Below are 14,854 nucleotides of genomic sequence, written 5' to 3' on the forward strand. Positions count from 1 at the left end.
TTTTCTGAGCATCTGTGGGAGTGGGGGAGCAGGGCTGGCCCCAAATTAGCGAGCTGTCACAGTGGATATTTGCAGAACTGTGACATTTGCTATTTCCAGCAACAGCTGGAAAACCAGCTGGATCCCCAGTGTGCACAGCCAGTGGCTGTGGTGCTGGCAGTTCCCAGGGGACATGGAATTACTCCTTTCCTAAGATGCTATGAATAGAGAGAGAGCAGCACTAAAAATATCTGCAAGATAATTACAGAAAATTACATTTGAGGCTTTAAACAACATAATAAATATCCAGAATGCTGTGCTAGCTTGATTTCTCTGTGACCAGCTATTAAACATGTTATGCTCTTCCAAGACTTTGCAAACATCTGTGTACAGCTCCTCTCTCCACCACACACTCCCACTGGTTTTTTTTAAATACTGGGAGTTTTTTCAGTCACCTTTAAGTGAAATTCCTATCTTGTGCTCTCTGTGCCCTCAGCACCCTGCTTTGCTAGGCAGGAGGTAAGGCTGAACAATTGCAGAATCCCTCCTACCTCAAGAATTGAGAATTATTTTCTGATCTATGAGTCTGTCACCACCTGTCTCATGCAAGGTGCTGCACTTTGAAGCACAGATTTGTCACCCCTGTGTGTCCTGCACCCTTTGCCAAAACCCCTTTTTCCCTTCTCTGCTCTCCCTCTGGCCCTTTGCAGTCCCAGCTGCTCATGGTTCTCCCTTCCTGGACTCCAGCAGGAGTTCCAGGACAAACCAGCTGCTGTGGGCTGTTTGTGTGTGGAGTGGATTGGAAACAAGTGAATCTCTGAAAAGTGCAGTCTTCAAAAGTGACAACATATGGAAAATTCAGCCCCTGTCACCTTTTTATAGACTGGTGAATAATGAGATAAAGGAAAGTATTTTGCTCTCTGTGGTCACTGCTGCCTTGTGCTGTTACTGATCATTAGAATTTATCTTTAAGACAAACATGGACAAACAACCTGTGAAGTACAGGTGATGTTTTCTACAGATAAGCTGATATTATCTCTATTTCAGTAATTTTGTTGAAAAAAATCTTGGGCTTTATATGCGGGTAGGAAGTTGGAGAAGCATGTACCAGAACCTAAGGTATTAATTAGCATTGTTATTGTTCTGAAGGGAAAAAGGCAGATCTAAAATTCATCCTCAAAGGTAGCAGCTTTCAAATAATTCAGCTCTTTACAGGGGTTTGCTTAGCAATAATGAACATGTTGTTGGTTTGTGGACAAAAAGAAATTGTATTCCTTACTCCTGTTCCAGCTAAAAGCAGTTGTTATGGCAACTATTGCAGCATCTTTATTGGTATTTCTATGGTGCTGTTTGGGAGAGGCACAGATCTCTTTTGCTCAGCTGCCTGTGGAGGAATGGGAGTCTGGGATTTTGCCAAGGAGCAGGATGAGGGTGGTGGTCATGTGCTTTATGTAGCCTCACCCTTCCCAGGGGAGGAGAGGGAAGCAAGGGCTGCCCACAAATGCAGACACAGCTCCAGGAGACTTTTCCAAAGCTCTGGTAGCCAGCAGGCCTGGCTGCGAGCACAGCCAGCTGCTTCACACATCACTGGTGGCAGCCAAAAGTGTGTGCTGCTCCCAGGGCAGGGCATGGCTGTCACTCTTCCACTGTCCCTGTCACTCATCCAGTGTCCCTGTCACTCATCCAGCGTCCCTGTCACTCATCCAGTGTCCCTGTCACTCATCCAGCGTCCCTGTCACTTTTCCAGCGTCCCTGTCACTCATCCAGTGTCCCTGTCACTTTTCCAGTGTCCCTGTCACTCATCCAGTGTCCCTGTCACTCATCCAGTGTCTCTGTCACTCATCCAGTGTCCCTGTCACTTTTCCAGTGTCCCTGTCATTCATCCAGTGTCCTGTCACTCATCCAGTGTCCCTGTCACTCATCCAGTGTCTCTGTCACTCATCCAGTGTCCCTGTCATTCATCCAGTGTCCCTGTCATTCATCCAGTGTCCTGTCACTCATCCAGTGTCCCTGTCACTTACCAGTGCCTGGTGATCCTGCCCAACACCAGACAGGAGGCACACTGGAGCTGTCTGTGTGTTTAATGGGCAATACAAGAATATTCTGCAGCGAGGTTTGTGTTATCTCTTTGAGTGGCCCCTCAAGTCCAGCACCTTCCCATCTCCCAGCTGTGAAATTTGGGTTGCATTTGGATGCTTGCCTGCAAACTGTGTTTGTTTGGCCTCAAGCCAAACTTGGACTTGAACTCATTTTTTCCTCAATGTGTTTGTTCCAGTTCATTGTTTCCTTTAATAGTTGTCAACTCTGTTTTACACTGTTTTTGTGGTGGTTATTACTCCAACAGTGGAGCACCAGGAGAGGTCAGAGAGGTGTCCTATAAACCATTGCTGTTGTTTCACAGGAAACTTGGCCAGAGTTTCATTCATGCCAGAGGAATTTCTGCTCAGCTTTTAAAAAGCAAGAGAAATACAGGTGCTATTTCTTGGTAAAACACCGGGAACAGCAAAATCTGCAGGAAAACTCAATTTTCCTGTACCTCTGATTCATGTAGCAATCTTTAAGAATCTGTTGATTCTACTGTGCCCTCAACAGTGCAAGGCATTAAGTTGGGGTAAGAGAACAGCACGGATCAATGGATCCATTGGCTCAATGGAATTATTAATCAAGGGGCAGGTTTTTATAGCCATGTTCCTCCTGCAAAGTGTGTCACTGCAAGTGGATCCACAGAAATTGATATATAGTTATATTAATGGTTCCCAAGCTAATTTGACTCAGGTAATATTCACCTTTCACAACTGTTTTCCATAAAGTAAATGATCACTTCTGTGGACAATCTAAAGTCTAAGTGAACAGACAGGCTTCTGAAACTACACCAGCAAAACCAACTCTCACTTGTGGGAGCTTAGATATGATACACAGAGATGATAATATAAGATTCTTTTCACATCTTTCCAGATGATGAAAGCTCCATGTGATTCAATCTCTCCCAGGAAAATCTGGTCAAGGATTTAATACCTGAAAGCTTTCCTTTCAAGAAGAATTATTTAAATCAGCCATCCTTGACAGGAGTTATTGATTGTGAACCCAAGTAGAGGAAGTCATGCTATGGAACAATAAAATGGTTTAAATATGAGCAGGTTCAAGTCTGAACTGACACTTTGAATACTTCTGTCACTCTGCTAAAAAAATTTCATGTAAGAGAGACTTTTTCTTTAACTTTTTTGATAGCTAAATACACAGAAATCTAACATTTAAGTGCCTAGGCACAATACACAGAGGTTAGAGAAATGGAGGTGGCACACAGTGCATTCAGCTGCAGGCAGAAGGATCAGGTGTCACACACAGTCAGCCAACGTGGCTTCCAACAATTCCATTGAAGTTTGGACTCTGTTTTCTAAGAATAGGAAAGTATGGCACATTAGAAAAGTGATACCTGCCAGAAATTTGAAGTTATCTTTGATCCAGGTTTTGTGGTTTGGTGGTGTATTTTTCCCTCGTGTAATGTGTACCCAGGTAAAAAGTGATCAATAGCAAAGCACGTGAGGAAGAGTGAAAATCAAGGTTATTCACTTTTCTACTGTGATGACATTTCTTCATCTCTCTATGAAAGCTGTTCTCTCTGAATGGCTGCCACATCTCCTGAGATATGGTCAGCAAAAATCCTAAAGCACAAGACCTGCTTTGGAAAGTGCTGCCCATAAAATAACTTTTAATTCTTGTCTTGGCAGTGCTTGTGTTGTACTTTTTCTACTGTTTAGAAAGGTCTCAGCATCCAATTTTTCTGGCAAGATCCTTTTTGTGATTGTCACTGCTTATTCAAGCTGATCTGTTGATGTGTTTGGGACTTATTTTTAGAACTCCTCTTTAATTGTCAGCATTTCCAGAGCATTTAACTCAAGTGATGCTTCTTGTTATATAGCTGAAGAATGTCTAGGAGAATATAGAAAACTATAAAATAATGGTAAATCACAAAAATATGATGCACAGAAAACCCTTATTAACAGATGCTGAAAATAAGAATGTGGCCTTTGGTGGTTTGTTTTGAATTGGAATGAGTGCACTTGTCATCTGCAGCAAAACATTCACCACTGGTATGAGAATATCTGGCACTTATGGGCACTTAAATATAGGTATTTCCCCTCTGTGTTTGCAGAAAATGGACAGATCTTCCTGAGGTTAGCTGTTGGAATGCCAGTTCTAGAGCAAGTGTTACAGATGGGGAAACAAAATTCTGAAATACTTTCTGTCATTGCTAAAATCACTTGTAAGGGAGTATCAGTCCAAATGACAAGCTGAGGCTCACAGCATTTGTTGTGTGTGCTGACAGGAGCTTTGGTTCTCTAGGAGTAAGAAAGAGTCAGTATTTAATTTTTTTTACCTGGTATTGTTTATTAAAAAACCCCAAAACTACCTTCTTGACTATTCTTGACTTCTGATCAAGAATGTCAGCAGAGTTTAAAGGCTGAACTTCACTTGTAATACTTTTAGGTCTGAGAAGTCACCACCTTCTAAACTATGGCCCAGTTTACTTAGAATACTCAGTTTCCTTCCTTTTAAAAGATGAATGAAAATTTCATGCATCTTTGGCCTTTTGCTACTAATACATATTTGTTGTTTCCATATCCAAAGTTGATATTCTCATAATTGCAAAATTCTATCCTATTACATATGCACCTCAAATCAGGCTACTTCACTGGAAATAATATATTATAGTGAAAGGTATGTTTTTTAGTGCTAAAAAAAAGTTTTCAGATGGCTTATCACAAAAATGCCCTCAGACTATTCAGAACAAGACTGAATTCAGGTAAAACAGTCACTGCCCCCTGACAGTGCAAAGCTAAAGTTAGTCAATAAACAAAAATACATTGCTTGGCTGTTTTAGAATATAACCATGAATGACAGAACCTGAGAGTCAACTTCTGCACATTTAAGTATGTTTAAAGTAAAGTGTGTAGTGGGGGAAATTTGGAAAATCAGTAGAGAACACACTGTTAGACAAAAGCCTTGCTAATTGCCTGCTGAGCCTCTGTGTTAGCACAGATATTTTGTATTCTGGAGAAGAAGTGGAGAACTTCTAACATTCACTTGAACAAATGTTGAAACAGGATGATGTGTTCTGCTTTTTTTGTCAGCATTACGAAACAGATGCAGTGCTGAAGGTGTTCTGTGCAGCAGTGATGTAATTGTGAACCAAACCTGACATTTTGGTGTCTCATCTGCATGCCTTTAAGACTGTAGTTGGATAAAGTGCACTTTAATGTGATTTTTCTTCTGTTGTGGTTGGTCAGTAAACAGTCTGTGTACATGCATGCTTATATTTTATATATAAATTTACATGCATTTGATGATGTAGAGATATACACACAAATACACATAATTCAGGTCTGTAAGCAAAATCGTGGTGCAATCTATTTAAGCATGACCTTACAAAATCTGTTTCCCTTTATATCTCCAGCTAAGTATTCAGTATTACCCAGTATAAAATGACATATGACAGCTACTTGCTTAATTATCATTTCTTGCAAGTACCTCTGATTAACATACATAAAAAGGCTCAGTGATTAGTTTTGACTGATTAACTTCTGTTTATAAAAGACAGGAGGCATGATGTTGGAGGATGAAATTTTGGTCTTTCAGAAAGGTGAAACCAAAAAATCCTGCCTCTTCCACAGCAGAAAGAGGCCAATCCTAAACCCTAATCCTGCCTCTTCCACAGCAAAAAGAGGCCAATCCTAAACCCTGCTCTGCACAGTCACTCCCAGCAGATGTTGGCAAGCCTGGGAAGATGAGGCAGGCAGGGATAACCTTGAATTCTCCTGTCAGAGCTCCAGCTGGGAGTGAGCAGGTATGGTGTTGGTAATCCATGCCCCTGTAGCTTTGTAAAAATAAGTACATAAACATATAAATGAGTAAATTCCTGGAACCTGGATCTCTCCTGGAGACTGTACAGCCCAGGGATCTCTGATACCAGCCAAACCCTAACACCTTCTCCCTAAGGATGTGGAATTGCTTTTTCCTGCATGTTGTCCTCATGTCCCCAGCACAGCTTCTTTCCTCCCTGGTGCTGCTGCCTTGCTCCCTGTGCTGAGGTGGTGAGAGAGCACAGTGGGAAACCCCTGGAGGTGATATCCTGGCACAGGGGAGTGATACCTGAGAAGATGTTTGCTGTCCATAAATATTTAAGTGAGTACGGTAGGAAGAAGGATTAGGGTTTCTTGAAATGTTACGTTTCCTTTCATTTTCAGTATATCCTTATCAGCTGGTAGATGTACTGTTGTTATTTGTGAAGAAAAACTGATCAAAATATATGGGACTAGTTGCCAAGCAGCAGGAGGAAGAGGGAGCTGACTGGATCTTTCTGGTCTTCATCTCTGACCAGACTCAGCTGAGGAGTTACAGGACTTCTGGAATGGTATCCTTTGTTAGCTTTTCTTCAATCAAAGCCCCTCAAATACAAACAACTATTGTTAGGGAAGATGTTTTACCTTTTGAGGCAGCTGGTGCTTGAATATGGTTCTATAGTTTTCCAAAAAGTGAAGATGAGTTTTATTTTCCACTTGGTACTTCTGATAATTTGTCTTTTACAGCGTGAGGCATTGCTCTTGTAGCTGTGTAATTTTTTGTGCAGCTGAAAAAGAAAGTGGTGATGAGGCAGTTCATGACTAAGAGTGTCCAGTGAAATGGGGCCACGTCCTTCAGTTCTGCTGGTGCTGTTGTGCTTCTCTGAGAAGCTTGTCAAAGAAAATCTGTTCAGAGACCTGAGGTCTCAGAGCACAATAATGGTAATGCTTATGTACACTCATAATTTTTACTGTGCCCTTTTTGTAGGCTTACCACAGATTTAAACCCCCTTTCCCTTTTATTATGTTAGCACATAAAAATGTTTGCTCCATGATAAACAAAGGGAAAAGGATATTCTGAAACGTGCATCTCACCTATAGCTAAACTGCTGCAGTATTAAGTAATGTTTCAAGTCCAGATTTATGGGGTTTCCCCCCAGGAATTTTTATTCTGGCAATTCTGCTGTAGTAACTAGAATTGCAGCGTGCTCAAATTGAAACCCACAGTCAGCACTGAGGGATTCCCTGCAAGGCTGTTGAAGAAAAGTGTTCCTGAGTGCAGTGCCCGTGGGAATGCAGGGCAGCAGCAGCCCTGGGGCTGGTGTGGAGCAGAGGCTCAGCTGCACAGAGCAGACCAGAACACAGGGGCCAGGACCAGGAGCACTGGGTTCCCACTGAGAGAGGGAATTTAGGCTGGAGAAAAGGAGGAATTTTCTTGCTGTGAGGCTGTCCAGAGATGTGGATGCTCCATCCCTGGGAGTGCTCAAGGCCAGGTCGAGTGTGAGGTGTCCCTGCCATGGCAGGGGGTGGTTCAGGAGATCTCTAAGGGCTCTTCCAACCCAAACCATTCCATGACTGTGCTTTGGCACCCTGATGAGGGTCACTTCAGTGGGGTGTGGCTTTTTGTTGTTTTTTTTTTTTTTCCCACTTGGCAGTGGGCATCAGCAATGTGATCAGGGGTAACTCCAATCTTCTCTGGGCAGGTTTTAGACACGGGACACTCACTTTGATATGAAACACAGCACCTTTCTTTCAAGTCTTTGCCAGGTATCCCCCTCTAGTGCTCATACATAAAAACATCCTCAGACCAAAAAGTGAAGGCCCACAGCAGCAAGCCTGGAGAAATCAAGAGGAGGCTGATTTGATTCCCAGCATTTGTTGTTTTCTCCTTATGTGGCTGCATCTCCAACACCAAAACCTCAGCATCTCTGCTGGAAGGAAGCTCAGTTTGGCTCCTGCTACTCTGCATGTGCTCTGAGCTTCTGCCTGGACATGCAGCTTCTTCCCCATTCATCTGGAATGGCTGAATTGGGGACTGCTCAAAACGACTCTGCATTCTAATTTTAATTTTATTGTGTTTTTTTTTTAACTCAAAAAGGGCTGAGATGCCTCCAAAGTCAGTCAAAGGTCGGGTGTTCAGCCCATCTCCAACTCTGACTTTTCCCCTGTTGCTGGCTCAGGGTTTTCCTCTTTCAGAAGCAGATGTATAGTAACTATACATCTGTGTATATGATAAATCTATATAGCAGAAATTAGAACACCTAAAATTAATGTGCCCCAAGGCTTATTGAACAGGAAGCAATGCTGTGAGCTGATCCTGAACGTGAAGCCAGTCTGTAAAAGACAGTCTGGCACATAAACAGCTCCAAAACAGGTTAGGGCTGTTGCTTAAGGTAGCAAACAGAATAAAAGGAACAAATAGAGTAATAAAAGAGAAGGAATTTACATACAAATAAAAGCAGCTGGAAATAGACTCTAGTAATCCCAGTGTTCTGGTTTACCTCATCTAATTTTCTCTCCTCACCAGTGTTAGCAGAGATGAAGTGATATGGAATTGCCTTCACACCTCCTTTCAAGGCAGGGAGAAAGGCAGAGGGAATTCATTTTCTCTTGGATGGAGCCACTTTTACCCAAGTCTGCAGTACCCAGGGAACAAGTGCATTTTAAAAAGGAATTGTAAGAACAATGAAGAATTGGAAAGAAAGTTCAGTCACTGAAATGGAGGCCAACCCACTGCAAAATGTCAGGGTTTATATTTTAATCTTCTTCCAGTAGCTTTTCTCTTGTAGCTTTTCCCCCCTTCTTTTTACCAAATTCTCCTCCCTGCCTTATTTGAGCCCTGGGGTTCTCTCTGGGGTTTTAAGTGCAGAGGAAAAATACTTGGGGGCATATTGTACTGCACCTTACCCCTGTATTTGCACACACAGCTCTCTGGAGTGGGAGGGTGCAGGGAATCCTCCCTCCCACAGCTGCAGCTGTTGGTGTGCAGGCAGAACTTTTATCACGAGTCTGGAGAATTCTGATGCTCTGCAGCAGCATGCCGAGATCAGGCTTGGGTTAATGAAAGCAGTGAAACCAGCACTTAACTTCCAAATGGATTTCCATGGAGACAGCTAGACAGTAATAGTGTTTGAAGTTTTTTATTCAATAAAAGTTTGAGTTATAAATATTCTCCATTTGCTTCCTATTTACAGTTGTAAAATATTTTAGGATAGGCTACCCGTCACCTGTCATTCAGCATCTCTATAAATGTTGTGAAAACATCATTGTGAAATAAAAAACACTTATTTCCAGCCCACAAACCCTACTTCCACACACTCACAAAATCAAATCAGGGACAAAAACGGGGAGAGAAGGAGCTGGGAGGATGGGGAGCAGGAGGAATACAGTACAGCAGGCGACAATGCAGTACTTGCTACACAGTAGCAAAAGAAATGGGTACAAAATTTAGTCTGCTATGATGACAAGCTTCTCAGGACATTTGTGATGGACCAGCGCTGCCCAGTGCACTTCTGAAGGACCAGCTGAAATCCAAACTCGTTTTCATTGTTTTCCTGCAGTTCCAGGCAGCGCTTGGATTTTCGGTTCTGGATAGGACCTCCCTGTAAAGATTGGGGGGAAAAAGAAAAAGAAATGTTTGTGTTAAACTCTGCTCTTGTTGCATTGCTGCTGTGGGGTAATAGAAGTTATAGAACATTCCAGTGTCTGTCTACTGTGAAAAACTCCCCAGTTAGAGACAAGACAAGTGCTGGATTTAAATGAAGGTTCCTTTGTCACAGGCTGATTTAATCTCTGGGGCAGCCTCAATTGCCTGGTTTCCATCTCAGCAAAAGGGATTTCTGGAACTGAGCTGTGTTTGTAGCCATGTATTTTAACCATGAGCCAAAGCTTTCCTGTTTGCTTCAGTTCCCTGATTTTTGTGGCTCTGCTGCACTCCTAAACACCAAAATAAGGCAAAAGACAGCCAGGGTGTGCTGTATAAAGGACGAAATGCATAAAATGGTTTATTCCCTGAATACTGAAATGTCTTTTATAATCTTTTGTTGCTAATCCTCGGATTGATTCTGTTCAATTCCCAGCTTAATGCTGCCTTATTAAAGCCCTGCTTTCACTTTTGAGTTGCATCAAACTTTAAATCACTGCCATCATTACAGATAACTATAGACCTCAATTACAATTAACTTGTCATGTAGGTGACACAAATTGCATTTCCCCCCTTAAAATCTGTTTTCAGTTGGTTCTTTCCTCCTCTCTCCTGTCTAAGGAAGGCAACAGATAACTTGTACACATCAGTGTCTGGGAGGTTTCTTCCAAGATACACAGAGTAGAGTAATTGCACAGAAGGCTGAAAGTGGCTTTCTCTAAAGCATCTTGGACTCGTGTAGAGAATTACTGGCTTAATCTGCAAATCAAAGAATGGAGTCAGGGCAGATTAGTACACCTGAAGTATGAGAAGAGCAGAAGTATTTAAATTGTTTATATGTACCATGGGAAAAAGTAGTTGCTATAAATAACCCAAACCAAACACCCAATCCCACACAAAAACCCCACCACCTCAGAGATCTGTTCAAGCCTGTATTACACCTTGCATTATTATGAGGTCACCAGTGGGCAGGATTTCTGTTATAATCACAAGGATTTTGGTGCAATGCCCACAGAAAGGCTGTGTGCTGTTTCAGAGCAGGCTGCTCCCCAAAGGGCAGCTTGTGCCACCCAGCACAAGTTCTGCTTCATCCAGCCAGGGAGCTGATCCCTCCTATCCCACTAGCAATGCTTAGCAAGAACTCTAAGATGTGACTTCTAAAATAATATTTTGGGCCTGGCTAATGAAATACAGGATCAGGTTTGAAAGCTCCACATTTTAAATATAGCTTTGGGTAAGAGGGGCCACTTCTAGAATAATCCACAAAAATTTGAAATGTGTGGCTCCCATGAATCCTCCTGGTAGGTCTGTGTGCAGCCTTGATACATTTCCCACTTTATTAGACAGACAGGCTTGCAGAGGCATTTTAATACCCCTCCATAATGAAATGCTGAGTGAACTGTATCTTCCCCCTGCTGGAGAACTGTTATTGACATTTGTATCAATAATAGTAGTTAAATTTGGCTGTCTGGTGGGAGCATCAACTCCAAATTATTCAAAAGCAGTAACTCTGAACACATATAAGAAATTTGAAGAAACTAGGATAAAAATTTTGTCAAAGCTTTATTATATGCAATTCCTTCTTTTTCTCCTTATACTAGGTCCTCCTCACTATTCTCATTCCCCCACTCCCTTGGTTACTTTAGCCTCCTAGAGATCATTGTTGTGAGGTTATTTTATCCCCTCCAGGTTAATTTAATGAGCTCTGAACTAGGTTATTCACATGTAAAACTCTGAGGTAGTGGATATTTCCTCATTGTGAAAGGAAGAGTTATCTTGTTTTCTTCTAGAATAACATGACCTTTCTAATCTGGATGAAAGCTGTGGAGAGTTTTTTCACTGAGCAGACTCAGTGTTGCATGGCACCCAGGGTCAGCTCTCCTGCCTTAAACTGGGAATTGGGAATTGCACCTTACAAGTGTTTCTGCCTAAACCCAAAATTGAGATTAACTTCCTTGTGTTTTCACAAGCTGGAAGTGCTTGTGTTGCTGTTAGTTATGGAAACCAGTTTTGTATCTTTCATTTATTGGTTGTCTCTCATCTGACTTTTGGTGCTTGAGATGTTCTCAGCTCAGATCCTGCACTGGAAGCTGAGGAAAGCTGTCCCACTTTGTCTTGGTAGGAAACAAACTTGGTTGGGTCCATTCCTTGCCTGATTTCTCGGCGTGGGATGTGACTCTTGCTCTTAGGCTGCTCCTGTCATTTCTTACTGGCATAAGGGGAGGAACAGAATTCCCTCTCTCCATTTTTTGTGAGGTATAGCACTTGGAACTCTGGCAGGTAGAGGAAGGCACAGCGTTAAGACTTAAAAGACTGCCATGCAGAGTTGGAATTTTTCTGCTTTTTTCCCATTTGTTTCAGTGGTTCAAGGGTTTCTTCCACTTGAATGGGCCCAAATGCCTTGTGGATTTGGGGGTAGAGGAAGGAGATTGTTCACAGTGGAGAAAACGTTTTTCCCTTTTTTCTACGTTTTGTAGAGCAGACCTAGGTGGTACAGTAAATGTATTCATGAGAAAACACTTTAATACACAAACAAAGTGTAAACCATTCCTAAGGAAAAACAAAACAAACAAGCATCCAAAAAAGCATATAAAGAGCCATCTCAGCTCCTTCACTTTCTGATGTGCCCTCATGTGAAATGTGGCTTCTATTTAACAGAAACAAGTGACTTGGGAGATAAAAAAGCCGAGGAAGCTCTTTTTGATGTGTGGGAAGTGCTCTGCATTGGCTACTGGAAACCACCCTGCTGAGTACATTGGAGCTGCTGTAGGAATATAAAACAGACACCAAAGTTAAGTAGTGGCTAATGTGTGTGAATTGAGTGCTGTGGAGATGCTTCTAGCAAGATGTGCTTTTTTAACCACAAAAGAGAAAGGTGAAGGCTGGAGCCCTGTTAGGAGCTAAGCTGTTCTGTCTGTGAGAGATGCCAGGCTGTGCAGAGCCACTGCTCCAGCCTCTGAGAGGAGGGGTGCAGTGCACACAGCTTTTTGCAGCAGGCATGTAAATGAAAGAACTGCTCCAAAGTACACGAAGGATGGTTTGTCTGGTACTTATGTAAAATCTCCTGTTATTTTTCTACTTAACTGTGCTTGTTTTCACCCCTTCAGATGGCCAGAACAGGCCTGGGACAGTGGGACTGTGCTCCAGCTCTGCCAGCCAGAGCTCCCTGGGCACTAACACAGGTTGTGAGGCTGCACCAGTGAGCTGTGTAAGGGCTGAACACAAACTGGGTAAGTCCAGGGACAGGGCTGAGCAGGCACGACTGAGCCATCTAAAGCTAACACTTTATTTTGCTGCTCTAACTGGCTTGGCCTCCAAATTACAGCATTCCTGACTGGTTTCTGCAGTCTGTCATCATCACTAGCATTTAGAACCCTAAAGCCAAATGCAGGCAAAGGTGTCCTTTAAGTTAATTATTTTTTGCCTTTTTTTTTTTTTTAAGTAAGCAGTTATCCAAACTTGTATAAAACTCTGATAATTGGGTTTGCTGCATGCTTGGTAAAATGTTTTGTTGTGTTACTACACTTCAGGCTCAGTGAATGGAGTTGCCTATCTGGGCTCCCTTCCCCATTCTAGGCAAGATCTCTGCTTTCCAATTTAAAGGCAAAAAATTGGTAGCCTGGGGTAATGTCTTTAATCATGAGAAATTAAACATAATAATTCTGTAGGCTGAAACAAGTTTGCAGAGGAATTCTGCACAATTGAACAGAATTAGGATGAAGATCACTGATGATGAGAGGCAGCTCAATGGCAGTAGAAGTCTCAAGAGGATAAATAAGCATCCAGGTCAACTACTCTGTGAAAAATAGACTGAATGTGTCAGCACTAACAAGTTTGACTGAGAACTGCACGGTTTTTGCAAAGCAAATTGAGGCAATTCCTGTGAGAAGCACAGAAATTCTCAGCTCCTGCTGGTACTCACAGAAAACTGCTGGAGTGCTTTGTAAGTGTACTTTTAATGTTCACACTGCCTCCAGTCAACATCCTGGCACAGAGTGGCAAGCAATGCTTTTGACTTCCTTTGGAGTTGTAACTTCTGCAATTCTACTGTGCTTTCCTTCCCAGTCCTGCACTAAAGCAGAGTTTATCCAATATTGTGGCACTACAGAACATGCTCACATGTGCCTGCAAACCCTTGCAGTGCCCACTTGTGCAAAGCACACAGTTCTTGCTGAGCTCATCTATGGGATTTGTTTTGGTTCACTGGGGCAGGGAGATGCACAGATACCAAACCTGATCACTTTAGAAGACCTGACCACTTGTAGAGATGAGGGATATTATTAAATGAGAGCTGGAGGTGTCAGCAGTAGTGAACATCAGACTGATGGCCGTTTTTAAGGAGTTACTCTAAAGTGAACACTTTTCCTTTCCGTGTATAACCTGCTTTTTGCTCATCACATTAAAGCTCATGTTATTCTACCTAGAAGGGAAAAACTTCTTACCTGCTCTTACCTGCTTGCCTAGACATGGATATTTCAGCAAAAGGTCTTAAAAGGTTAATAAGTATAGGCAGCCTCCTACCAAATACACTGTATAGATCATTGCATTCTCTAGTCTATTAATTTTCTATTTGGACCTCAATCAGTGACCTCAAATATTTACATGTTCGCTCTGCCTTTGAGGCAGAAACTCTAATCTTTGCTGTTGCTTTGATACATTTGAATCAAAGAATTATAGTGAGGTGTATGAGATAATCTCCACTCCAAACTGAACATTTGATCTCCTGCATTTCCCCAGAATACTGGGGTAAAACTTCAGTGACTGTTAGTACACCAAATTAAATCCTAAAGAAAATTACTCAGATTATCCATTTTTTCCTTTGTGAGTCTGTATGGATGTGAAGCAATAAGAAAGTGTTCATAGGAAGAAGGGAATCATTTATCCCATCTAGTAATTAATGCATTTTCAGTATTGCCCACTTCTTGGAAATATTGGATGTTGTTATTCAGTTTAGATTTTCTGCTTTTTAGCTGTATAAAGGATATGGATATATATGATATAGAGGTAACTAATTAACTCCTTCTTGTATGACAAATTTTCCAACTCTTTGTCCAACAGATGTGCTCGAAGTAAAGCAGGCTCTATAACATATATTTTGCTGTTCAAATTTTTCATCAATTAATTTGAACTATTATAATTGAAATCTTTCCCACTGAAGTATATTGTTAGCTGCTCTGACTCAAAGACATGCTTCCTAATTTATTTTATATGACTACTGTGAAAATAAGGTGCATTTAACTGCTTTTATGGATATGAAGTATCAGGTTAATATATTAAAAATATATTGTTATCTGTTCAACTATTTAGGTCTCTATTTATAGATAAGCAAACGAGAATTTTTACAAGACACACTTGAAATGTGAATTTAGAGTTCCAATACTAAACAAAACTA

At 41.7% G+C, this 14,854-nt stretch overlaps 1 protein-coding gene across 2 annotated transcripts in view; it reads right to left on the bottom strand.

Moving 5' to 3' along the window:
• Window positions 1–8,943: 8,943 nt before the first annotated feature.
• Window positions 8,944–14,854, bottom strand: part of GALNT18 (polypeptide N-acetylgalactosaminyltransferase 18) — a 198,152-nt gene continuing 192,241 nt past the window's right edge. For both annotated transcript variants that reach the window (XM_014882473.2, XM_088175510.1), the window contains one exon: window positions 8,944–9,421. In XM_014882473.2, coding sequence (XP_014737959.1) covers window positions 9,275–9,421 — 147 coding nt within the window. In that variant the 3' untranslated portion in view covers window positions 8,944–9,274. The remainder of the gene's footprint in view (window positions 9,422–14,854) is intronic.

The sequence above is a fragment of the Sturnus vulgaris genome, chromosome 18 (genome assembly GCF_052056855.1).
Source record: "Sturnus vulgaris isolate bStuVul1 chromosome 18, bStuVul1.hap1, whole genome shotgun sequence".
In the NCBI taxonomy this organism is placed as follows: Eukaryota; Metazoa; Chordata; class Aves; order Passeriformes; family Sturnidae; genus Sturnus; species Sturnus vulgaris.